This window comes from Myxine glutinosa, chromosome 8, assembly GCF_964187855.1.
Source record: "Myxine glutinosa chromosome 8, kmMyxGlut1.1, whole genome shotgun sequence".
Classification (NCBI taxonomy): domain Eukaryota; kingdom Metazoa; phylum Chordata; class Myxini; order Myxiniformes; family Myxinidae; genus Myxine; species Myxine glutinosa.
This window is the reverse complement of record NC_136268.1, coordinates 24,944,856-24,970,353: the sequence shown is the minus strand read 5'-3', so window position 1 is coordinate 24,970,353 and position 25,498 is coordinate 24,944,856. Positions and strand designations below refer to the sequence as shown.

The following is a 25,498-nucleotide window of genomic DNA, read 5'->3' as shown; positions in this document are numbered from 1 at the left end:
GTGATAAGTACCCTGGTGTATATATAGGTGTGTGTGTGTATGTGTATATATTTATATGTGTGTATGTGTGAATAAGAGAGACATAATTGTGAGGAACAGAAATGAAAAAACGAGATGTGTGTGTGTGTGTGTGTGTGTGTGTGTGTGTGTGTGTGTGTGTGTGTGTGTGTGTGTGTGTGTGTGTGTGTGTGTGTGTGTGTGTGTGTGTGTGTGTGCATATACAGTACTGTGCAAAAGTTTGGGTTATTCCAATGATGTTAATATTTTAGGGTAAATTCATCAAATTATCACTGACAACAGTCATGTAATCTTTATAAATGCACGTGAAACAAACTACTTAAGGAAATAACAAGAAGTGTCATTTTATAGTATCAGTCAATATTTTGTATGTCTGTCCTTTGTCTTCTCGAATGCCATCACTCTTTTACCCATGCTTCCTGGATACGACAGAAGCATATTGTGCCCAATATGGTGTAGTACATTCCACAGGTCTGTAAGGATAGTTGGGTTCCTTGTTTTCTTCTCAGTTTATTGGTAATCCCATATGGCCTTGATGGGACTCATGTCCGGACTCTTGGGTAGCTATTTCAACACTTGGAGCACACCAGCTCACCAGCACTTGGAGCACCTTGTTCTCCAAATAGTTTTATTATATTGGAGGTGTGTTTTGGATCATTATCTGTTTGGAAAATGGATCCTCCTCTGATTAAACAATTTCCACTAGGAACTACATGGTGATGCAGTATCTGCTTGCACTTCTCTTTTGTTAGCGTCCAATTTATTTGAACAAGTTTTTTTTACACCAAAACCTGATACAACCCCAGACAGTCACAGAGCCTTCCCCGGATTTAACAGTCGGCTGCAAACATTGTATGTCACAGCGTTCTCCAGGTCTACGGTGAACAAACTGGCATCTGTTAACTCCAAAAAGTTCAAACTTAGATTCACCAATTTAGTGTACCTGATTCCATTGTTTATTCGCTCAATCTTGGCGTTGCCTTGGAAATTTCAGTCTTTTCACCTTATTCTGTGGTCTCGGCAGTGGTTTCTTTGCTGCAAATCTACCATGGAGATCTGCTGAATCACCCTTCTGTGCACAGTGCTGGGCGAGATGCTTATGTTCAGGCCTGTTCTCATTTAATGTCAGCTGCTGGCTTGATTTGCTTATATCGTGTAAGCTGAGCAACTCCAAGTGCTCGTCTTTCCTTGGGGAGGTTATTCTGGGTCTTCCTGGTCTTTTTGTGTCTTGCACCAAACCTGTTTATTTCAGGAGTTGCAAGATGTACCTCACATCACAGAATAAATATGATTTTCTCTGCAACCGTTGGTCCAATCGACAGGAAATTTTCGTCATAGGTGCGCCTCCTCCTGTAGATTTTTTTAATGATACCTGTGATGTGGTATGGGCACCAACTTGGAAAAACTAAAAAACTTTGCACCTCTATATCTTTGAAAGTGCTGCATAGAAAATATTGAGACATGGCTCATTGTAAAGAACTCTCCACGGGGAATAAAATATTTTAATGATGATGTCACAGATGCCTCCATTATGACGTCATAATTCGACAAGTACAAAACTTAATCTGATCAAGATGAAATTTCTTGAGCGTCATACAGGGATAAATTGGTGGAGAAAAACAATGACGTCATTGGTCACGTGGTTCGGCCGCCATATTTGTTTTAACACAAAAGCCTTAAAAACCACTAAAAACACATCATGGTGAGGGTCTACAATCTCTGCTCTTTCTTGTTGCAATTTGCATTAATGTAACTGGTGTTCATTTCTTCAAGAATTTATTGTAAAAAAAAAAAAATCTTTTTCATTTTCCTAATTTATTTTATATATTTAAAGGTTTCCTTCAATTTATAATGACATGAATTCACAGAAAATTTAATTATCTACCTATATTGTACACTTCTAACTTCCCACAAATGTTTAATGGGGAATAGAACCACAAAAGTGAAAATAACCCAAACTGTGCACAGTTCTGTATATATACCCAGAATATATATATCTATATTTATAAATATAAAAATATGAAAACATTATATATATATATATATATATATATATATATATTTATAAATATAAAAATATATAAATATATTAATATATATATATATATATTTATAAATATGAAAATATAAAAATATATAAATAAATAAATATATAAATATATATATTTATAAATATAAAAATATATTAATATATATATATATATATATATATATATTTATAAATATAAAAAAAAAAATATATATATATATATAAATATTATATATATATATATATATATATATATATATATATATATATATATATATATATATATATATATATATATATATAATATATATAGACTTGGCATTTAATATGGAATATTTTTTTTTTCTTGACGGGTTTACTTTCTTAACTCAGTATATCAATCTGGTGAGTTTCTTTTACACTTTGGTGATATATTTGTTAAAAGAACCATGTCACTGATTAATTGTCTGTCGCAGCAAGAAGTCAACAACAGGATTATATCACAGGTGACGTGGCAAAATGTACGGACAGGTGCATTTGATGATTGGCTTCACTGTCGGGTATACAACGGTTGTTGAGTTCTGTATTCGTGGAAAACAACTGCTGCACGTCTCCAAAAGTTATTGCCGCTTCCTCTGGAGATGGTCCGTCAACTCGACAATGCTGTTTGTCATGGAGTGGTGGCTTTACGAAATTATGGCATGAAACAGCATGCTATTGCTCGGCAGTATGGCATCACTCAAAGTCAGGTGTCAAAGATCCTGAAACGAAATGCTCAGAGGGGTGTCCCTACTCCAATACAGAGGCCAGGACGTCCCCGCAGAACCACAAGGAGGGATGATCGCCAGCTGCACCGGTTAGTCCGCAATGGCTGTACCAAGTCAGCTAATCAGCTTAGGGCTGAGTGGCAGCAACTGACAAATGTGCCTGTATCCAGAAGGCTAGTCAACCAATGACTGGTTCAAGCAGGCTATCGTGCCAGGCGTCCCCTGAGAAAGCCACGCCTGACCAGACAACACCGCCAGCGCTGATTGCAGTGGGCCAGAGAGCACCGTCAATGGCAGCCAGGACACTGGAATCACGTGATCTTCAGTGACGAGTCTAGATTTCTGGTCTTTCGTCAAGATGGCCGCGTCCGAGTGCACAGACAAGTGCATGAAGCCTACAACAAAGCTTGTATAGTACCAAGAGTCCAAGCTGGAGGTGGTGGGGTGACCGTTTGGGCTGATTTTCATGCAGGGGGCAAAACTGACCTGGTTGTTCTGAATGGAAACCTGAACCAGTTCAAGTACAGGGCCATTCTGGAAGAAACATTGCTTCCATTTGCTCGTGCAGCCTTTCGAGGAAACTTTGTCTTCCAAGATGATAATGCATGGCCTCATCGTGCTCGCATGATCCAACACTTTCTTGCTGACCGTGGTGTAGAGCATATGGAGTGGCCTGCCATGTCCCCGGATATGAATCCGATAGAGAACTTGTGGGCAGAATTAACGCGTCAAATCGACCACTTGGACCAGCAGGCCACCTCTGGGCGTGAATTGCAGCAGGCTATTGTCACTGCATGGCAAGCAATTCCTGTCCAAACCTTGGCAAATCTCGTGAACAGCATGCCTCAACGTGTACGTGCTCTCCTGAATGCTCGTGGGGGTTACACGAAGTACTGAACTGTAATTTTACTGTCCGTAATCCCAGTCGTAATTTAACTTTCCCAGTCGTAACGTAATCCCAGTCGCACATTCTTTGCTGATGACTCCACTCTCTGCCGCTCCATTCCTCTTCCCTCAGATCGGCAGTCTGCAGCCTCCTCACTCTCTGAAGACCTGGACAAAATCACAGACTGGTCAAACATGTGGAACATGTCTTTCAATCCTGACAAATCTCACACTCTTACTATGTCTCTCCGAAAAGATCGACTGGACAACCCTCCCATCTACTTTCTCAACAATCCTCTCCAAGAAGTTCTGTCGCTCAAGCTTTTGGGTCTCACCATCTGCCATGATCTTTCTTGGGAAAACCACATTTCCAAGCTGGCCTCCAAAGCCAGTCGCCGACTGGGCATCCTCCGTCGTGCGAAGTCCTTCCTAGGCACACCTGAGCTCCTCACCACATACAAGGCTTTCATCCGCAGCTCAATGGAATACTGTTCTCCCCTATGGGCTGGTGCTCCTGCCTCACACCTGGCTCGGCTTCACGCTGTTGAATCCAAAGCTTTCAGAATCATTGGAATCTCCCGCGATGAAGCTATCTCTGAGGGCCTTTCACTCACTCACCGCAGGCAGGTAGGTGGTCTTTCTGTCTTCTACCGACTCCTCTCCGGCCTTGCTCCCCCAGCTCTCTCTGTGCTCTGTCCCCCAAATATTCCTACAGGTCACACAAGATCTGCGAGCCACCCTCTGATGGTTAAACTGCCGAAATCTCGGCTCTCTGCTCACCTTCACTCTTTCATTCCTCTTTTCTCCCGCCTCTGGAACAAACTCCCACACTCACTTCAATCACACTCCTCCCTCCAGGTCTTCAAAACAGCTGTTCACCACCATCTCTTATCTTACCCCATCCAAAACCTTGATCTTTTCTACCCCCACTAATTCACCCCAGATCCACCTTGTTTGAAATTCCAACTTCTTTCCTGGAAGTCTTGGCAGTGTCCATATGTTTTATACCTCTCCAACCCCCCCCCCCCCCCCTTCCCATGCCTCCCCCCCAAAGCCCTCTCCCTTCCACAGTTCTCTCGATGTCTCCATGTCTCTCGGTCCCTGCTCTCAAATGTTGTGTTTGTGTCCTTCCCCCTCTCTCCCCATCTTGTCTACCGCTCCCGATGTTATTTGTTTTGTGTGTCTGTTTGTCTTTCTGTGTGATTAATGTTCGCTCTTTCACGAGCCTCGATCTTGTATACAAAAAACAAAAAACAAAAAACAAAAAAAAACTTTTGTTTTTGTTAAAAAAAAAATTGGCTAATGTGCAAAATAAAGAGATACTTCTGGAAAACGTACAGAAGTTTAACACAGTACTGTCCATGAATTGAGTTCGATATCAGTTTACATCACTTTCAAGGATCAATTTATTTGTTTCGAAATGTCAAATGTGGTTTTTGTTTCTTTTAAAGGTCACATTAACAAAATCTAGAATAATTTCAACATAATTCCAATGAACTTTTGGTTCTAAGACATCTTGAAAAGTAAGTTCACCCCCACAAAAAAAATATTCCATATTAAATGCCAAGTCTGTATATATAGATATATAGATATATCCATCACCTATACTTGATTAACCCTCAGTACAGAGAGTTATACTTCAGAGCAGCGGTTAACCGCATGCGATACACTCCAGTACTTGCTCTTTCAAACCTCCACAACGTGGATGTATTTGTACCAAAACCAGCAACCTTCGCTTAAATTATCTCTCCAATTGGCCAAATAGCAATGTGTGATTGCATCATGAGCAATGTCTGATTGCATCATCATGCCAGAATCAGTATGCAGTATTTATACATTGTATTTCTTATTATTATTATTTTTTGGTCTGATTGGGAGTCTGGGGTGGTGCGGATGACGAGTAGGAGAGGGGGGTGCGTTATGGAAGATGACTTGTGAGCTGGACAATGTATTGATATGTGAACCAGTCAATAATTTTACAATTCTCTAACTTTGCAAGAGTTGGTATGGAAACCTGGGGATGGCTCAGGGGCCTTTGGGTGTTGAGCAAAAAGGCATTGGGCACATTTTCTGTCCTTGTATAATGGAATAGAGGGATATAATAACATAAAATGCTACATTTCCATGTTTTTCCTCGTTGTGATAGGACATTTGTTGCTCTTCCAGCATGCAGATAACTCACATGTAACAAACACTGAGCTAGATATATAACATGATTTGTGACATTTTACAAAACATCCTTTTGTCACAATAATGACTGAAATTTCCTCTTGGTTTCTCTTTTCATGGTGATTGCAGAGGAAAAGCCCAAGCCAAAGTAAGTGTTTGTGAGATGTGAGCTAGGGGGAATGAATGTGACAATTTCTGAATAGGTGGGCAGAGAAAGAGGGGGTATGGGTATTGTGGTGATGGTTGAGTAGTGACATTAGATGAGTTCTTATTTGAAGTGATTTGTAACTTAATGAAGACTCATTTTAAAGGAGCCCATTTTACCCTCTTTAGATTAAGAACAAATGTTGCAAATGAAGTTTATTAGTGAAGCAGACACAAGGAAAGTTTAACGATTTAAAATATATATATTATGCTGTCTGTAGTCTGTACCCTGCCTAACTATCCTACGGTTTTATCGATATTTGTCGCCTTTCAGATTGGTGGTTCCACAGCTGTCGGTCCCAAAGATCCCTGAAGGAGACCGTGTGGACTTTGACGTAAGTACTTGCAGTATCTTTAATCAGCTATCACAGAATACTAGCAGACGCCTTACAGAATACCTTATGGATGGGTTAATTCCCCCACTTTTATGATGTCTATGGCGTATTTTATTATGACATGTAAGTTGTAGTACCAGATTCTACCAGGTGGCACAATACGATACACATTTATGGAGATGGAGAATTAGGGTCCTCCCCCACCCTGAATCCTGAAATTGCTATGAAAATTTTTATTGCCTGAACCTTCCTATTCATACCCCACATAGAACCGGTAGTTTTCACCTCATTCATCCAGTGGAGGGGTGGACAAAAATGATGGGTGGGCTTCTTGTGGGGGCGCGAGAGTGGGACCGGGAGTGAACAGAGGAGGGGGAGGAGGAGGTTCACAGCAGTCCCCCACTTGTATATTTCATTCCTTATTGCTTTCCTATTAGCAAAGGATGGGCAGTTCTTTGTAGAGTCCTTACATCATTTCCCCTGTAGCCCTACTCGTTTTTTTATCAATGGTCCATGGGCCCTTGGTCAAAGGAGTTTTCCCTGTACCCCGGCCTCTCCTCCAGCACTTCTTCATTGTTCATCCACTTGTATCAGTGTCCTTATAGACGAAGTAAGAGCCGTTACCTCACTCCCCTCAACCCTTCAGTGGGCCCGGCACCCAACGCAACTGCATCCATGCCACCACCGGGGACGAAGAGGCCACGGTATGCTCCTCTCTCCCTCCTTCTCCTCTTCCTCCAGCTCTCTGGGGATGGGGGATAGCAATCCAGGCATATACACCACACTTTGGCCTGGCGCTCCTAGTGGCGAGGAGACTTCAACTTCCTCTCTGCTCTCCTCCCCTTTTCTCTCCTCCTCATCCTCCTTTACTGTGGGGCACAGCAGACACGGCACCACCTGTACTTGTCCCAGGGCCAAAACCCACACCCCCACACGTATCCTACTAGTGTAGCTCTACAGGCAGGAGTGGAAAGTTTACCCCATAGGTTACACTGAACCTGAGAGGTACAGGGCTCCCTCAATTGTCTCAACTAGCCACCGTACGAGCAAAACAGTTCTTTGCATGCAGACACAAAGTGGTCCTGTTGTCCACATCTGCAGCAAACGTTCAGCTGACCCGCATAATAAACTTGCCCACCCCCCTTGACCCGGAGACTGACGCGACATTGCCAAACTCCGGTTCAATACCCAAACCATTTTTGATAAACCATGGTGGGGTCTTCACTTCAACATAACGTGACAACCGGTACTGTACATCACAATCGGATACACTCTCGTTGTAGAGGAAGACCGTCACGACCCTCTCATGCTCAGAGAGGGTCTCAACCGCCCAATCAGCCAAAGACCCAGCTGACCAAGTGGTAGTCCACCTACCTGAAAACTCAGCAAGCCTTCGAAGAGTCTGGAAGGATGGCGCCTGCTCACCATTCCGGGGCCTGAGGAGGGCGGATGAGACACTAGGATTGAGGGCGGAAGGCGATGGCAGGAAGTGGTAGCGGAGGAAGCACGAGATTCTTCTTGCCTGGTGGGCGAGGCCCACCTAGGAGGCAGAAGTCCGGGAAGAAGCAGGAAGGGTTTTAGCCAAACAAAAACACAGCACTAACAGGCCAAAAAGTACAAGATAAACAAGAAGACGGGATGGGGAAATAAAAAAGCACGCAGAACGAACACAACAGGTTAACAAGGTGCTCGAGACAGAAACCCACGGTGAGCGATTTCAACTACTGCAGCCATGGTAGCCATAATTATAGGCAAACAGGCCTGTGCAGCATTTTAATATATGACCCTAAGCATGCAGGGATGCTATTTTTGTAATGAACACATGGGCCACACATGTGTGGAAGCTGTTGCTTTGTGTCTCTCACATACCCAGGTGTTTCAATTTTTCTTGTCCACTACCTGTATATACATACATACACTAAACCCACCTTGACAAACATTTCTAAGAACAAACTCGATCAGAATTCCAACGGTACAAACAGAACCAGTTTTGCATAGTATGGTATTTTGACTCCACATGAGAGAGTGCCACTGTAGTTCATCCCATGTTTAGCTCGGCTAACAGGGGACCTTTCAGCTGGACTTCTCCCTGTACTGCAGGACATTCATCGTAAGCGTTTGGAAAAGGACTACCTGGAGCTCCAGAGCCTCATCGAGCAGCATTTTGAAGCCAGGAAAGAGGAGGAGGAAGAGATTGTTGCTCTGAAGGAGAGGATTGTAAGTAGCAAGTACATGTAATGTCATCACAAATAACTCAAGGTATTGTGATGTTCCACAGCCAAAACGTTTTTCTCCACTCTCAAAGGACAAACGTCGGTCTGAGCGGGATGAGCAGCAGAGAATCCGCAGCGATAAGGAGAAAGAACGCCAAATTCGCATTAATGTGAGTATTTGCTGCATCACCTTCCATTTCTGTCAAAGCAATGTGTTCTTTGCAGGTGTACGTGAAAGAACCAAAACGAGATTCTGAGCCAGGTCAAAGTTACTTGGGTTTGTTGGTAGATGCAGAAGAGAAGCTCAATGACATAAATCAATCACAGGAGGCTCTTTGAGGTGGTACAAATTTGGTGAAGGCTCATTGAGGTGGTACAAATTTGGTGAAGGCTCATTGAGGTGGTACAAATTTGGTGAAGGCTCCATGAGGTGATACAAATGTGGTGAAGGCTCATTGAGGTGGCACAAATTTGGTAAAGGCTCCTTGAGGTGGTACAAATGTGGTGAAGGCTCATTGAGGTGGTACAAATTTGGTGAAGGCTCCTTGACGGGGCACAAATGTGAAGGCTCCTTGAGGTGGCACAAATGTGAAGGCTCCTTGAGGTGGCACAAATGTGAAGGCTCCTTGAGGTGGCACAAATGTGGTGAAGGCTCCTTGGGGTGGAACAAATGTGGTGAAGGCTCCTTGTGGTGGCACAAATTTGGTAAAGGCTCCTTGTGGTGGCACAAATTTGGTAAAGGCTCCTTGTGGTGGCACAAATTTGGTAAAGGCTCCTTGTGGTGGCACAAATGTGGTGAAGGCTCCTTGTGGTGGCACAAATTTGGTGGAAAATGTGAAGGCTCATTGAGGTGGTACAATTTTGGTGAAGGTTCGTTGAGGTGGCACAAATGTGGTGAAGGCTCATTGAGGTGGTACAAATGTGGTGAAGGCTCCTTGCAGTGGCACAAATGTGAAGGCTCATTGAGGTGGCACAATTTTGGTGAAGGTTGCTTGAGATGGTACAAATAGTGACCGTACATTCTATTTCTCACTAATTTGAGTCTTGTTGCCAAGCAATGTAAAACAAAGTCTTCTTCATTTCTCTGTGTTCCCTCCAATTATGTTCCTCCATCCCTTTTCTCAACACCTTATTTTCTCCAGTAATGTCCATTCTAATTCTGGTAACTTCCAGTGCTTGAATTCAATAAGGTAATAACATTCCCGTCTTTGTGTTACTTTCCTTATTGATGTCAACAGCAATGTTGAGTCTTCATTTGCTCCTACAGGAGGAGAAAGCTCGTAAGGAGGAAGAAAGGCAAAGGAAGCTGTTAGGTGACGATGCAGCAAAGAAGAAGCTTCTTAGCAGCATGACTGCTTCCTTTGGCAGTTACCTCACCAAGGCAGGTCACCTCACAATACACTCGACTGCCATGTTGAGCTCCTCCGTTGTTCTTCACAGCGTGGTGCGTCTCCTCACAGGCGGAGAAGGGCCGAGGTGGAAAGAAGCAGACGGAACGTGAAAAGAAGAGGAAGATTCTTGCCGACCGGCGCAAGCCATTGAACATTGACCACCTGAACGAAGAAAAGCTCAAGTAAGAAAGAACATCCTTTTAATTTTCATGGATAGTTTATTGTACAAAAAAATGGATCTTTTTATTCATTTATAGGAGGTGGGCAGCCCTGCTGATCGGCAGAATTTAGGGCCCATTCCATTTTGGGCCTTGCGATTGTTCTGCTGGGCCTTCTTTATGAACCAATAGAATCCCTGTTGGAATGCTTTGCCTGCTCTGATACTTCATAGGATAATCCAAGGTTTTGATCTTGTTATGGTGATTACACGTCCAAGTCGGGACGTTAAGGGTCTTTAAAGGTAACGTTGGTGGTGCTCCATGACAGTGTTCTTGTGGTTCTTGAGGTTCTTGTTGGTACAGGGAGCGGGTCTGGGAGGTGTTGTTGGCGTAGGAATAGAGAGGTGCTGTGATGCATTTTGTAGAAAGTACCAATGAGATGGAGGTAGGACAGTGGTGAGATGATGGTAAAGTGATGGAGCAACCAGCTCGGTGTCGGATCAAACCAAATCCAATTTTGGTTTTGGATGGTTTCCTCCAGTTGAGCATCAAAGGTTAAAAATCAGCCAGACCAATTTACTTACAACGTTTCTTGTCGACTATACAAAGTTGCTTTATAGCATTTTACAAAACCACCGGCGCAGTCACCGCACTAACACGAAAGACAACACGACAGCTTCAAGTCATCATCCATGGTTATCTACTTTTGTGCAGGGACAAGGCCAAAGAAATGTGGGAATGGCTGCACCAGCTCGAGTCAGAGAAGTTCGATTTGCAGGAGAAGCTCAAGAGGCAAAAATATGACGTAAGAATTTCTGCACACACGGTTGAGAAACGTTTTGTAATCATGACGCGATCCCGTTTGATCAAAACGTCCATCTTTTTATGAGCTACATGTGGTTCACTTGTGGGAGCGTTTCACCGGAAACTTAAGCTGTTTGCTCTTGTACCTTTCAGATCTCCACGCTGTCGAGACGCTACGATGAACTCGCCAGATAGTAAGTACAGCTCCCAGGATGGATGCCCTGCATCGAAACAAAACGCTTCAATAGCTTTACATGACACTAATCTTAGCTCGAGTGCATGTAGTTCAGACTTTTTGTTCCATACATTAATTTTTTTAAGTCGGAAAATAATTCCAGATTTTTTTTGCCCCTAAATTCACGACTTAAAACGGTTTCCAACGACAACAGCACTCGGTAGAGCGTATACCTCCGCCAGGCTGAACAGTTTACATTTTTTTAATATTGCACTGATAGGACGGACCTGCATCCGGACCCTAACCAAAAATCCAATCACCAAATGGGATATACTAACACATTGTAACGAATAAGTAGGAACATCATAAATAGAAGCTTTATGATTTTAGGCAAGCATCACCAACCTGCTGCTGAATATCAATCGAGGTTTGTTTGTTTTTTTAACAGCTCACTTTTAAGGGTTTTTTAATGCAAGTTTTAATTTACAGGCCCTTTTACGTTTTTTACATAAATTTTCATTTACAAACCCTTTTACGGTTTTTACGCAAGCTTTCATTTACAGACCATTTTACGGTTTGTTTTTTTTCATAATTTTCATTTACAGACCATTTAATGTTTTTTTTTTAACGTACAGATTCATTTACAGACCCTTTTACAGTTTTTTTACGCAAGCTTTCATTTACAGACCATTTTACGTTTTTTCTTTTTCATAATTTTCATTTACAGACCATTTAATGTTTTTTTTTTAACGTACAGATTCATTTATAGACCATTTTACGGTTTTTTAATGTAAACTTTCACTTAGACCTTTTAAACTTTTTTTAACGTAAATTTTAATCAATGGACACTGACGGTTCTGTGATTTTTCCCGGTATATCGGCTTCGAGGTCCGTCGGGACTCGAAATTCAGTTTTCAACGACACCCAGAAGGTACCGAACATTAATATCAGTTAGTCAGAGTGGTTAGAATGAGATATATGTATGTTTTTGGTCCCATTTATCAATGGTGAAGAATCACTTTAAAAATAAAATATATATATATATATATATCAGATCCGAATCCGCATTTTCACCAAAATCTAATCAATTCGTCCTCGTCACACACCTAACCCATCCAATAAGTTTCGACCGAATCCGTCTATAACTTTGAAATATCTTGCTCACGGACAGACCTACACACAGGGATGAAAACTCAACCTTTGTCCACTTTTGGTGGTGGAGGTAAATAGAAAGCACCTCAAAATACAAAGTCTGCTTTGGACTTGCACTAAACTTGACGAAAATAACAGAAAAAAAATGCAATTTATTAATTCGTGTTCTCCATAATAATAAGGGTCTGTTGAAAATTTGATGACAAAAGCTCAAATGGTAAAATAGCTATGACACACACATACACACAATTGCAAACCTCAGTGCTAATAAGGGCTTCATGATGTAAACCAAAGCGATGTGCGTGCACGAACATGCCTGTCGATAGCACGTTTACGTGTGTACATACGAGTATTTACATGGTACCTTTTAAATCAGCACTACACCTCCTAAGCGGTGAATGTTTCTATGGTGATTGAGTAAAATAACCACAAATGGATAAGGATAACCACACTAACCGTGCACCACCTCATTGCTTAGCCCAGGACTCCAACGCACGGTAACCTTATTAGCATCTTTGTGATTACCCGATGGCCAAGCCTGAAAAAAAATGACACAAAGGAAAAAGGTTAAATCAAGTACTTCACACTGACATGTGCCCCCTTCCATTCCCCCCATTTCTATCACATCTACAGTAGCAAAAAGGGAAGTCACAGTGGAAAGGGCAAGGTGGGTGGCCGCTGGAAATAAGGACATCTTCTGAGAAAGAAGCGAATTCATTAAACCAAGAACAGCCGCACAATCATTCACCTTCCTACCCATCAAATGGCTCCTTCACTCGTGCTTTTCTTCTATTTCCTGCTTCCTGAGCTTGCTGCCCCTCCATGGTTCACGGGGTTTGGCAGATGCCACAAGACCAACATGGTTGTAACTCTGCTCTTGTGCCTGTGAAAGAACCCTCCTGTTTGCTTGTTTTTTTTTTGTCTTCCCCTCCTTGTACACTCAATAAACGAGGCTGAATGACAGCTTTGATTCGGGAATCAATTGGTGGTCCAACCATACTCGTGCAGACACATGATTTGCAAAGCATTACAAAAACATAACCACGTGTTCACATCTTTTATAATACAATCTGAGAGCGGAATCACAACGTCTCAAAACAGGAGTTTGGACCACAGGACACAAGGGAGTGGCCGAATTGAGAAAAATGAGATTGAAAAGAACGGAAGAGAGAAAGGGGGTGGGAAGTGTCAAAGGAAAATGCATGGATGATGGCATCGGGGTTAAGGGTCAAAAGTTACATCATATGGGTATTTACAAGGGATAATGAAGTTATCATCTCTTTACAGTAGAACTCAACTCACAGGCCTGACAAAAGATAGCCTTTAGCAGTTGAACAGAATACACTGAATTGATCACCGATGTGGACTTACACACTCCCTTCATTAATAAAAAGAGTATCGGGTGGTGCTGTGCCGAACGACCTTTAGTAAAGAGAAGTAAAAAAGAAAAGAAAAAAAAAAGGAAAATGTCCATTATACAAACTCATGAACATACTTGGTGCAAGTACAATTAGAATGCCACTCCCACATACAACCACGTACGTTACCACAATGTAAAACTTTATCTTCAAGCACGTCATGGGGTATGTTCATTTACATATTTTACAAGTTCCTTCACAAACTTTCAAAATTAGAAATTGATGCAGTGAGATGAAAATAGCCACCAGCAGCAACAACAACTATAGTTTGATTGGATTGTCATCAGTTGCTGCCATATTAATCCTGGACACAACAACATCCACATTCCACATATTCAATGGAGGCCGTGGGTACAAGGAACCGCGACAACGAGATGTACCACCAATGTGTGTCCCTCCTGCCACATCTTCCAGACATTTTATTTCCTGTTGTGCAAAGTTGAGAAATTATAACTGGAGAACAGGAAGACATTGTTAATGTGTCAAGCAAGTGTCACACATGAAAGGAATGTCATGTTCTTGAAGATGAACGCAAGATCTTAGAAGTTCAAAAACAAATGCAAATAAGTTGGGGAAGAGAATGTTCTCCTTCTATGCAACACCGTCACATTTACATTGTGGGAATTAGTTCTCAAGAAGGTGTATGATACGGGACTTTCGAAATGACGTATAAATGCCAACAAGGCCTTTTACGCATGTGCTGTGTGGGTTTTCAGCAGAGCACTTCCGCTCGCCGCAGCACTTTTAACCTGCCGTTGCGTGCACAAAATCAAAGTCAAATGGTCTTTTTAACATGATTTTCAACATTTAAACTAAAGAGTGGCAATTTTAAAATGGGTATCCACAAAATTGTTGTGTTCTTGGATGCAAATCGGACTCACGGAAACATGAGAAAAATCTGTGGATGAGAGGAGTTGAGTTCCTATCATTTCCCGTCAATACCAGTGAGCGGCGGCATTGAATAACTAAGACAGAACGGCAGACATACAATATTCCCCCCAAAAAAAAAATCGAATACAATTTCTCTTGTGGCCACATAACATAACAAGTAATACATTTGTAACATCCCTCACAGCTCGACTCCCCTCACCCCTTCCCCCACTAATAGTAACAAGAAAGAGCAATCAGATTGCAGACCCTCACCAGGATGTGTTTTTAGTGTTTTTTAAGGCTTTTGTGTTAAAACAAATATGGCGACCGAACCACATGACTGATGGTCATTTTTTTTTCTCCACCAATTTATCCCTAGTTGATGCTCAAGAAATTTCATCTTCATCGGATGAAGTTTTGTGCTTGTCGAATTATGACATCATAATGGAAGCACCTACATATAATAATAATAATAATAATAATAATGCATTTATTTTATATAGCGCTTTTCAGGAAGCCCAAAGACGCTTTGACAGAGTGCAAAACATAATGCATAGCAAAACATAAAAACAATTGCAAAAAAGAAGAATCAATAGGGAAATATTCAAAGCACAAAGGAGGGAGAAGGAGAAGAGATAGTCAGGGGTTAAATGCTGTGGGTTAAATGTTGAATGCAGTGTTGAACAGGTGGGTCTTGAGTGATGTTTTGAATGTGGTGAGTGAGGAGGAGTCTCTGATGGTGTGAGGTAGTGAGTTCCAGAGGGTGGGAGCAGCGATGGAGAAGGCCCTGTCCCCCCAGGATCTAAATTTGGTCCGGATGGGGGGGGGGGGGGGGGGTCAGGAGGTTGGTACCAGCAGAGCGGAGGTTGCGGGTGGGAGTGTGTCTGGAGAGGAGGTCAGCCAGGTAGGATGGGGCCAGGTTATGGAGGGCTTTGTAGGTCAAGAGGAGGATTTTGTACTGGATTCTCTGGGAGATGGGGAGCCAGTGAAGCTTGTAAAGGACGGGGGTGATGTGGTCACGGGTCCGGGAATGGGTGAGTAGACGGGCAGCGGAGTTCTGAATGTATTGGAGTTTATTGGTGATTGTTGAGAGTGAACCATAAAGGAGGCTATTGCAGTAGTCCAGACGGGAGGTGATGAAGGCGTGGATGAGGGTTTCTGCAGCCGTGGAGGAGAGGGATGGACGGAGACGGGCGATATTTTTCAGGTGAAAGAGGGCTGTCTTTGTGATCTGTTTAGTGTACTTGTCGAAGGAGAGGGTTTGGTCAAAGATGATGCCAAGATTCCGGATGTGAGGGGAGGTGGATACTGGGATACCGTCGATGTTGAGGGCAAAGTTATGGGTGGATTTTATGAGCGTTTTTGGGCCAATGATGATTATTTCAGATTTATCACAGTTAAGTTTGAGGAAGTTGATTTGAAGCCAGGATTTTATTTCAGTGATGCAGTTTGTCAGGATAGAGTGGGTGGCGGTGGAGATGGACTTGGTGGAGATGGACTTGGTGGAGATGAAAAGCTGGATGTCATCGGCGAAGCAGTGGAATTGGAGACCATGACGGCGGATTAAGTGACCGAGGGGGGACAGGTAAAGGATGAAGAGGAGGGGGCCAAGAACTGAACCTTGGGGGACACCTTGGGGGAGGGGAGCAGTGGGGGATTTTCAGTTATTGATGGAGATGAACTGGCGTCTGTCAGAGAGGTATGATTTAATCCAAGAGAGGGCAGTGCCGGTAATGTTAAAGGTGGTTTCAAGTCGGGTGAGGAGGATGGTGTGATCGATGGTGTCAAAGGCAGTGCTGAGGTCGAGGAGGATGAGAATGTTGAGGTTGCCAGCGTCAGATGAGAGGAGAAGGTCGTTGGTGATTTTGAGGAGAGCAGTTTCAGTACTGTGGTTGGAGCGGAATCCGGATTGGAATGTTTCATACAGGTTATTGGCAGAGAGGTGATGTTTGAGTTGAGTGGCTACAGCGCGTTCCAAAACTTTTGACAGAAAGGGTAGGTTGGAGATGGGTCTGAAGTTATTTAGGGTGTCAGGGTTTAGTCCAGGTTTTTTCAGAATGGGGGTAACAGCAGCAATTTTGAGGGACGGTGGGACGATGCCTGTAGACAGGGAGGAGTTTATTGTTGCAATGATAAGTGGAGAGAGAGCAGGAAGGGAGGCCTTGACAAAGCTGGAGGGGATGGGGTTAAGAGTGCAGGTGGCAGTTTTCATTCCTATGAGGAGTTCAGAGAGGTCAGTAGGGGAGACTGGGGAGAACTGAGACAGGGGTTGGCAGGATAAGGGGGGGCAGGTGGTTTGAGGGGGAGCAGGTGCGGTGGTGGTTAAGCTGTTGTAGATGTTTTCAATTTTGCATTGGAAGAATGAAAGGAAGGAGATGCAGTTGTCTACTGTGAATGACTGGGTGGTGGTGTTCAGGGGGCTGAGGAGTTTGTTTATTGTAGAGAAGAGTGCTTTTGGGTTTCCGGAGCCAGAGTGGATAATTTGAGAGTAGTAGGCGGAGCGGGCGCGGGAGAGGGCATCTTTGTAGTGTTGTAGCTGGTCCTTGTAGGCCTGGGAGTGAACTGTGAGACCTGTTTTATTGCGGAGTCTTTTGAGTTGGCGAGCACGAGTTTTCATCAGGCGGAGTTCAGGGGTAAACCAGGGAGCAGAATGGGTGAAAGAAACTGTTTTGGTTTTTATAGGCGCAAGTTGGTCAAGGCAGGAGGAGAGAGTGTGGTTGTAGTAGTCAGTGAGGTCAGAAGGGGTGTGGAGGTCAACGAAGGGAGAAGTGGACATCTTTTCAGAGAGGGTGGATGAGAATGAGGTAGGTGAAAGAGCGTTTAGCTTACGGAAGTTGATAGTGCGATATAATAGTTCGCACTATCAACAATATGATAGTTGATAGTGCATATGACATAATCATTAACATGTTATTTCCCGTGGAGAGTTCTTTACAATGAGCCATGTCTGAATTTTTTCTATGCAGCACTTTCGGAGATAGAGTTGCAAAGTTTTTTGGTTTTTCCAAGATGGCGCCTGTACCCCGTGACCTGTGATGTCATAATTATCAATAATAATTATTCAGGGGGAGGTGCACCTATGGTGAGAATTTCCTGTCAATCGGACCAACGGTTGCAGAGAAAAATATTTATTCTGTGCGGGCAAACATACAGACAGACAAAAAGATAGACAAACAGACAAACGGACTCAAATGCAGTACCCTCTCCTCTGGCGAGGGTAAATATCTTCATTTTAAAGTTTATTTTAAACTTACCCTGTGTATTCACAAGCCCCAGATAGGACTTTCACATCATAATTAAAACAACAACAACAGGCATTTTAAGGCCATTTTCCCTGCAAGAGCGGGGGTTAGCCTTGCGGTCCCCATGACAATCTTCTCCAAATTGTCATGGTTCTATTTTTGAGGCAATGTTTTTATGGCCGGATGCCATTCCTGACGCCAACCCTTTGAGTCGCCTCTTACGACACGCAGGGATACGGTGTACCTATTCTAAACCGGGGTACACACCGGTATCACATCATAATTAAGAAACACCCAAATCAGATACGGTGTCTCCCCTAGGAAAGTCTGCCTGGTACATCTACATGGTACATGTAGATGTACCAGGCAGACTGTGTAGATGTACCATCTACATACTGTGTAGATGTCCGGCAGACCGGACCATGTAGATGTACCATCCATGTAGATGTACCATCTACATGGTACATGCAGATGTACCTAGACCTAGGGAAGTCTGCCTGGTACAGCTACATGGTCCGGCTCTCAGAAATAATACATGGTACAAGATTTGTGGATTTTCACGTAGTGAAGATGCCTTTTGTCGAAGAGTTGGTAACCCTTACTTTGTTGGTAATGATGCACGGCATCGTCTCCAATTGCAGACGTGCTTTAAATAAATCGCCAAACCTACCATGTTCAAAGGAGGCACTCCCGCAAAGTTCGAAGTCCACTCATTGGCAAGTATTGTCGGAGGTTTGGGTAGAACACACCCATCCACAGTTACTCAGGCCTTGCACTGCAGACTCCTGAACACATAATCAGGATTTTTTGCAGCAAGTGCAGCTGCAAGATCTCAGACCTAGTGGCGAGGTGAGAACGTTCTCAAACTCTTCGGTTGTGCAGGGACACCCTTTCTCTCAGGGATGTTTCCAAGTATGTTTGACTTATTTTAACTTTGTGAGCCATTTTAGGTAACAATCCTCATCTCGCATGCAAGAGCTGTTGCCAAGGACTTCTGCACATCATGTACGCCAAGCATTTTCTGGTGGATTACGTCATTTCGAAAGTCCCATATTGGTACGAGTTAAAATCCTTTTGCAAGGATTAAAAGTACAAATCAGTAAAATTCGATTTAAAAAAAAATCGTCATGGGAACTGTTGCTTTTTTATGTCCTAGCCTCTAGTTAACTGCAAAATGGTGTTCATCATACCGCATCCCGCACAGCAGCACGAGGTTCTGAACTGCTGTAAGTGTTGATTGTTCATTTTGACCTGTCACCACATGCCGATCCACGACAACATGCATGACGCCAGACTGGCTTGCTTCAGGAAAAGGATAAAAAAAAGAGGGGTAGGAGGAAATAAGTCACTAATGAGTGAAAGTAGGTAGATAAAGAGCGGGGTGGGGAAGGAGATCCCAAGAGGATGGGGAGGAGAGAGAGAAGAGTGGAAAAAAGAAAAAAAAAGGGGGGAGGATGTTAAGAAAAAAAAGGGAAAAGATGAGGTGGTATGAGAATAATATGACGAGGTGGAACTAGAACAAGAGGAAGAAGATAGAAGATGGATTTAGCTCTTCCACGAGCCTCGACTTTGTATACAATAAATAAATAAATAAATAAACGATGGAAAAAGAGGTCATGACAAAACTTGACATGTCGTCTTCGCAGGACGACAAGACCTCATTTGAGAAAACTATTAATACAGGCCTAGTATTACAGCAAATATATTTTAATGAATCACCGACAAGATCGTTCATAAATGGGGTTAATTAAACCTGACTACTCGAGTGATATACTAGTTTTACAGTTTGACCTCACCTGGACAAGTTGCACAATTATCTAGCAATTATACCTGTGTTTCTCCATACAATGCAAGCAGGAAACAATTCCGAGTAGAATTTTCAACCAACTCCGAAGCAACCATCAGGAAGTCTCAACTATCGACAAAGAAGACTTTTCACCCGAACTCCCACTTCAAAATGACCTCCATTTGAAATGGGATTTTCCAAATGTTTCCATTAAACCATGATTTGGATAAGCGACCGGAACGTTGTGCCCGCTAGCTCCACATCATTCTGCCACCCAGAGAGAGGAAAAAAATAAATAATTAACGTACCACTAAATACAGCACCAGCATCTCGCGCGAAATCTTCAACAATAAGCGGCATCATAGAGAAGTCAGCTCTTTTCACGAGCTCAAGCACTGTGGGCTGAAGTACAAAATAAACAAGAAATACTCCTGCCCTGCGCACACTCATTTACACATGCGAAACATCAAAAACAATATTCATTAAAATGGCCCTTAAACTCCTTCCATGAGACTTGACTGTGGTATAAAAGTGCGTTACGCCCTTTAACCGCCGCCATGCCTTACTCCAGTGATGCTGTAACCACTGAAAGCCCAGGATTTCTCCTCGTCCACAGCACAGCAGAGTGCAGCAACACCATGACTCACTGCACACAGTGGCTCTGTGGAAAGAGCAGGAAAAAAAGATTTAATGATTTCTGACGTCAGCATCAAATGCACCACTTTTGCACAAAAGTTGCAAATCGTTCGGGCAAGCATGATGAAAGCACACGGCAACTTAGTCCCGGAGAACGTACTCTGCTCCGAGACAAAATGTCGAATGATTTTCGCCAAGGACTGGCTGCTGGCAAGGTCTGTCATGGCACCTTGCGCGCTGGGCAGCAGCAAGGCGTCGTAACGAGAACCTGATAGAGGAGAAGTGGGTTTGATCAGAAATTGAAAGAAAACATGATTACATTTTTGGACCTGCCAGGTCAAGGTGTTGCAACAGAAGTAAGGAGCAGGGTCGTGTTACAACATCTATATTAATTTTTTTCTGTAAAAGAAACGAGCCTCATGAAAGAGCGAGGCGACAACGGGCAATAACAAATAAACACTGGAGCAAAGTCGGTGGCGCGCCATCACAAATCCCCACGCTACCCACCTAATGCAAAGTTGGAAAATGGCAAAAAGTTCCATCAGGAATGACCCAATATCAAATTTTTGAGTTTTGTTTCTCCATTTTGACCCCTGTGATCCAAAGTCCCCACCGAGGTCCAAAGTCCCCAAAGTCCCAACCAGGGGTCAAATCCAAAAAGATCATTACATGTTTCATGGTTCTCCCAATATTGATTGCATTTCTAAAGTTTTATTTGAAAAAGTTTTAATGTATGCTCGCAATTGTATCATTTTGTAATTGACCTTTTGACCCTGCCACAGGGGGTGGGGCCAAATATGATACTGCTCTTGCACCGTCGCGCCATGTGGTGATCATAACTATACCAAGTTTGGTGACTTTCTGCACCATCGTTCGGGAGGAGATCACATGACCAACTGACAGACAGACAGAGCAGATTACAATATCCCTCGTGTTTTTCAAAAAGCGTAGGCATTAAAAGTAATCTACTGACAGTGGGGCCATAGTTGGACACAACAAGCAAGGGGATGAACAAACAGGAAATGATGATGAGAGAGGAAGAAATTGGGTCAAGAAAGATTAGGTCAAGAAGAGGGTCACATTGGGTCAAGAGGTCAAGAAGAATTGTGTCAAGAGGAATAAGGTTAAATTGGGTCAAGAAGAGGGTCAAGTAAGAGGGTTAAATTGGGTCAAGGTCAATAAAATTGGGTTAAGAGGAAAACGGGTAAAATTGGGTCAATGGCAATCATGACTGTTTCATCATTTCCTGGGTCACATGTTATTAGTAAGGGTCCAAATGGTCAACCTCACACTTTACCCTGAACAAGATAATTTCACCAGGATACCAGCACAACACATCTACTCTTTCTCGAAATGTATAGTGGGATCTTCAAAGTCAGAATGAAATGAAAATATACAGGAAAACCAACTTAACATCACATCTGAAGAAGAGCATGCTTCATGATGCATCGCCTACACTTGCTATTTTACCATCAATGGTTTCCAAGCACAAAGGTGTTGAAAAGGGTTTGGTGCGGAAGTCTTGGAGCCAGCGAAAGGATGCCTCATCTTGATCTACATACTCGGGCTGCTTGCCCTGCTCATGGAGAAAAGAGCGCCGCCATTACAAAGGGTAATCCGAATACGACACTATCACACCAACCTGAGTATTTGTCAAAATGATGGACCATACCCCAGGCGTGGCGACGTGCATTACGCATGCCGGGGCGCACAGAGTGAAAGCTTCGACAAAACACTTGGCAGAAACACCTGAAAAGATACATCGTTGGTGCAGGTTGTACAGGGTGGATTATTCTTCTTGTGAAGGCCACAATGGGGAAAGGTTGCCCAAGATTGGATGCCACTCAAGACCTTTTTAGTCCATACAATTATATTATATGAAATCACTTAATTGAAGTTTCACTGATAAGCGCTGGAGCCTTCATGAATCATCATCAACAACAAACACAACATGCATTTTAAAGGCCATTTTCCCTGCTAGAGCGGGGGTTAGCCTTGCGGTCCCCATGACAATCTTCTCCATTTTGCCCTATTTTCTGCATCTCCCCTTGTTAACCCCCTTGCCCGCATTTCTTCTTCCACCATCTTTAGCCAAGTCTTTCTCGGTCTTCCCCGTCCTCTGCTTCCTTCTACATTCATTTCCATCACTCTTCTCAACCAGTCACTTTCATCCTTCCTCAACACATGACCAAACCATCTCCACGTGTTTCTCTTCACAGCATCAATCACAGGCTCTATTCCCATCATCTTTCGCAATTCATCATTTGTCTTCCTCTCTCTCAACGACACTCCGCACATCCGTCGAACCATTCACATTTCCACCCTTTCCAACCTTCGTTGCTGCTCTACGTTCATTACCCATGTCTCGCTCCCACAAATCATAACACTTCTCACACATGCAGCATACACCTTTCCCTTCAGCTTCAACGACACTCCCCTCATCATCAGCACGCCACCCAGTTCCCGAAACTTCTTCCATGCACATCTCACTCGAGCAACCGTTGCCGAGTCTGATCCACCTTCTCCATTCAGCATGTCTCCGAGGTAGCAAAATGTTTTCACACCTTCCAGCTTCACGCCGTCTCCAAGATCCAACTCAACATTTCCTCCATCTGCAGCTCCCTCTGTGCACACCTTACATTTGAATGTAGCTGCCACACTGGTTAATGACCCTCTCAGATCATGAATCATCATCATCATACTAAAATATGCAATTTGGTGTCCGTCTGTCTGAAAGCGATGAATTCGGTCTTTACTTATCCAATCTCAACCAAACTTGACAGGAGGACTAAGGGTCACATGATGGAGGTTCTAGAGACTTAATTTGCCTCCCTCCCCAAGGGGGTTACCACCTTGAGCGAAATCCGTGTTAAGGTGTATAGATAACTTATCGGTTTTTTCCAAGGCCACTTCTAATAACAAAAGTAATAACAATAATGATAATGTAACGTCAGTCATGACGTCTTTAGATTAAATAATTAAATCTCTTTAGTCTCTGAGCAGAGCGAGCCAGGCGGATGGCCTGGGCAGAGCTATCTGCGCGGATGTTGGTGGCTTGTTCTCTCTTTTTGTGCTGCCACTTGCTCAGTGAGAAGCCTCGCAGCTCCATGCGAAGTGTAGACTGTAGAGCTTACAGCACTCTGTGAATCTGCAAAGCTTACATCATGTTGTTAAGCTATTACTGCATTGATAGGCTCATACCGAACCACGACGCCATCTGTGTGATGAGGCCCATACTGTGTACAAGCGCTATTCGTCAAAGAGGATTAGTGTTTCACGGAGCCTTTAGGAGCTTCTTGGAAATAAACAGCCGAAGGCTTCTGTATGAACACTACACCTTGTTTGCTTCTGCAAGCCTGCAATACCACCATAACGAAAACCCGAACGGCAGATAAGCACTTGGTTGCCGTTATAGATAATATTATCATATTAATGTTATTACAAAACAATATTAATACTTATAATAATATCATCCTCCCACCAAGGGGTTTTTCCTCCATGGGCAAACGCCGACGTGTATAAATAGCTTATCGTGGCATTCCATGTGATACCTCTACAGGGAGTAAGAAATATTATAAACCACAAACACGTATGATTACCTTTATAAACCGTCGCTACTGCTGTTTAACACTAAACTGAAAGGGAGAAATCCAGAGGTGTTTGAGGCATTAAATGCTCATCACATCCCCCACAGACTAACAGACCCAAACCTAGATCTACTGTAATCTATATACCCCACAGGGTATATAATAACGTGACCCTTGATCCTGCCATTCTCATAGTGAGCGGGTGCAGTAGTTCATTAAAATAATGTGGTAGACCTTGAAAAGTCGATATAAATGCAAAAATGAAAGCACCACCAAGTAGTAGTAGCTGCCCAGTAGTACATTAGTTTTGATTATAGATGTTTTTCTAACTATAACTTGTTTTTGAAAACTTGTAACAAGTGCTGTGGTTCCCCGTTTTAAAGATCGAAGATTACAATGTCCTGTCTTGGGCACAGGCCCATCTTGGACAACCTTTCCCTGCAATCTGATAAATATCACTCAAACATATTTATGTTAAAAAGGGTGAATGGGAAGTTTGAGAACCCACAATACTATCGGTACTCCGAATCAGTGTACATATACACAAGGAATGACAACGCGTCTGGGGGATTCCTTCAGTTTAAGATGTTGAGTGACGTCACCCCAGGTATTCCCTTGCGACGCCACTCAGCACACCAAACGGGTGCAATGTATGGATGAGACCTTACGAGTGACGTAACTCGGCACAAAGTAGTACTGCCATGGGATTCCCCCGAATCAAACGTCACGCAACGCACCACACAGCTGCACGTCCATGGGGATTCCCTGAGTGACGTCAAACAAAGCTAAGACTTCAGGATTTCTCTACGAATCGAGAGAAGATTTAAAACAAGAGACTCAAAACAAGTCGCGTTTACAGTTTTAGTGCGAAAGAATAAGAATTTAATTTTAAAAACGATCGAGTAATGAAAGAAGGACTTTGAAACTCGATTGGAAAACTATTAGTATTACTTATTAGGAAAAAATAAACAACGAAACTCTCGGATTCGATTTTTAAAATCGTAGCTCGTACTTACCTCCCGGAGCGGCGCTCAGAACAACCAGACAGGTGAGTTTGGTTGTCATTGTGATAGGTAAACCTTTCCGGAAGCAGATAAGTCGAAGCTCGCGCCGAGGTTTCCTGCTCGTGTTACTTCCTGTCATCCCACCTTTGCGGTTTATTAACGATTTTCAGCTCTACTAAGTTCAATATCCGTCACTTAAGTGAAATTTTGTGTCGAAGTTTAAATTAAAACTGTTTAACTAAAATGACGCAAGAAAATTGTAGCCATCCTTGCTGATACACGTTTATATACACCATATTTGTCAGTATCATCATTTTTGCATAATCGTCACAGGACATAAACGAATATCATTTAAATGAATAACCCCAGACAGGAAGGTATCAAAATAAAGAGAGAAACTTGAAGTTTAAAATAAAGCATGAAACAATTGGAATAATTATTACTGGACAATTAAATTAGTGCAACCACAAGTGGATGTATAAAAAAAAATCCGTCAATGGGATGAAAATTAAATGGTCAATTTTACATCATTTTACGGTGATATTATAATCTTCATGAAATGATTTGCTTAATCGCACAGTACCTTGACATGGAAAAATAATAACTACGGAAGTCGCGTGTTGGTTTACTTATACACCGCCACAATTGCTTCAGATGCTCAGGCTATATAAAGGGA

The 25,498-nt window shown here is 42.9% G+C and overlaps 2 protein-coding genes across 4 annotated transcripts in view; one reads left to right on the top strand and one right to left on the bottom strand.

Annotated features, from left to right (window-relative positions):
- Nucleotides 1-13,242, top strand: part of LOC137433088 (troponin T, fast skeletal muscle isoforms) — a 29,175-nt gene extending 15,933 nt beyond the window's left edge. For both annotated transcript variants that reach the window (XM_078783024.1, XM_078783023.1), the window contains 9 exons: nucleotides 5,977-5,995; nucleotides 6,326-6,386; nucleotides 8,487-8,603; nucleotides 8,692-8,769; nucleotides 9,867-9,980; nucleotides 10,060-10,172; nucleotides 10,863-10,953; nucleotides 11,106-11,146; nucleotides 12,913-13,242. In XM_078783024.1, coding sequence (XP_078639150.1) covers nucleotides 5,977-5,995; nucleotides 6,326-6,386; nucleotides 8,487-8,603; nucleotides 8,692-8,769; nucleotides 9,867-9,980; nucleotides 10,060-10,172; nucleotides 10,863-10,953; nucleotides 11,106-11,146; nucleotides 12,913-12,967 — 689 coding nt within the window. In that variant the 3' untranslated portion in view covers nucleotides 12,968-13,242. The remainder of the gene's footprint in view (nucleotides 1-5,976; nucleotides 5,996-6,325; nucleotides 6,387-8,486; nucleotides 8,604-8,691; nucleotides 8,770-9,866; nucleotides 9,981-10,059; nucleotides 10,173-10,862; nucleotides 10,954-11,105; nucleotides 11,147-12,912) is intronic.
- A 79-nt stretch (nucleotides 13,243-13,321) lies between these two features.
- GATD1 (glutamine amidotransferase class 1 domain containing 1) lies at nucleotides 13,322-24,951 on the bottom strand. 2 transcript variants are annotated; one of them, XM_068124132.1, is made up of 8 exons: nucleotides 24,835-24,951; nucleotides 21,904-21,980; nucleotides 21,702-21,807; nucleotides 20,392-20,499; nucleotides 20,162-20,256; nucleotides 19,904-19,997; nucleotides 19,000-19,111; nucleotides 13,322-14,123 (listed from the first exon to the last, which is right to left on the bottom strand). In XM_068124132.1, exons 1-8 carry the CDS (start codon nucleotides 24,881-24,883, stop codon nucleotides 14,117-14,119), a joined length of 648 nt encoding a protein of 215 aa, XP_067980233.1. In that variant the 5' UTR covers nucleotides 24,884-24,951; the 3' UTR covers nucleotides 13,322-14,116. The 2 variants fall into 2 exon arrangements, with proteins under 2 accessions (XP_067980233.1, XP_067980234.1); XM_068124133.2 differs by lacking the exon at nucleotides 24,835-24,951 and adding an exon at nucleotides 24,499-24,552.
- Between the last annotated feature and the right edge of the window lie 547 nt (nucleotides 24,952-25,498).

Excerpts from the sequence above, each read along its gene's own strand:
- GATD1 (XM_068124132.1), bottom strand. The coding sequence starts at position 24,883 with ATGACAACCAAACTCACCTGTCTGGTTGTTCTGAGCGCCGCTCCGGGA. Across the intron at positions 20,500-21,701 it reads GTGCTTGGAAACCATTGATG|GTTCTCGTTACGACGCCTTG; the intron begins GTAAAATAGCAA and ends CTCCTCTATCAG. Across the intron at positions 20,257-20,391 it reads ACATTTTGTCTCGGAGCAGA|AGCCACTGTGTGCAGTGAGT; the intron begins GTACGTTCTCCG and ends CTCTTTCCACAG.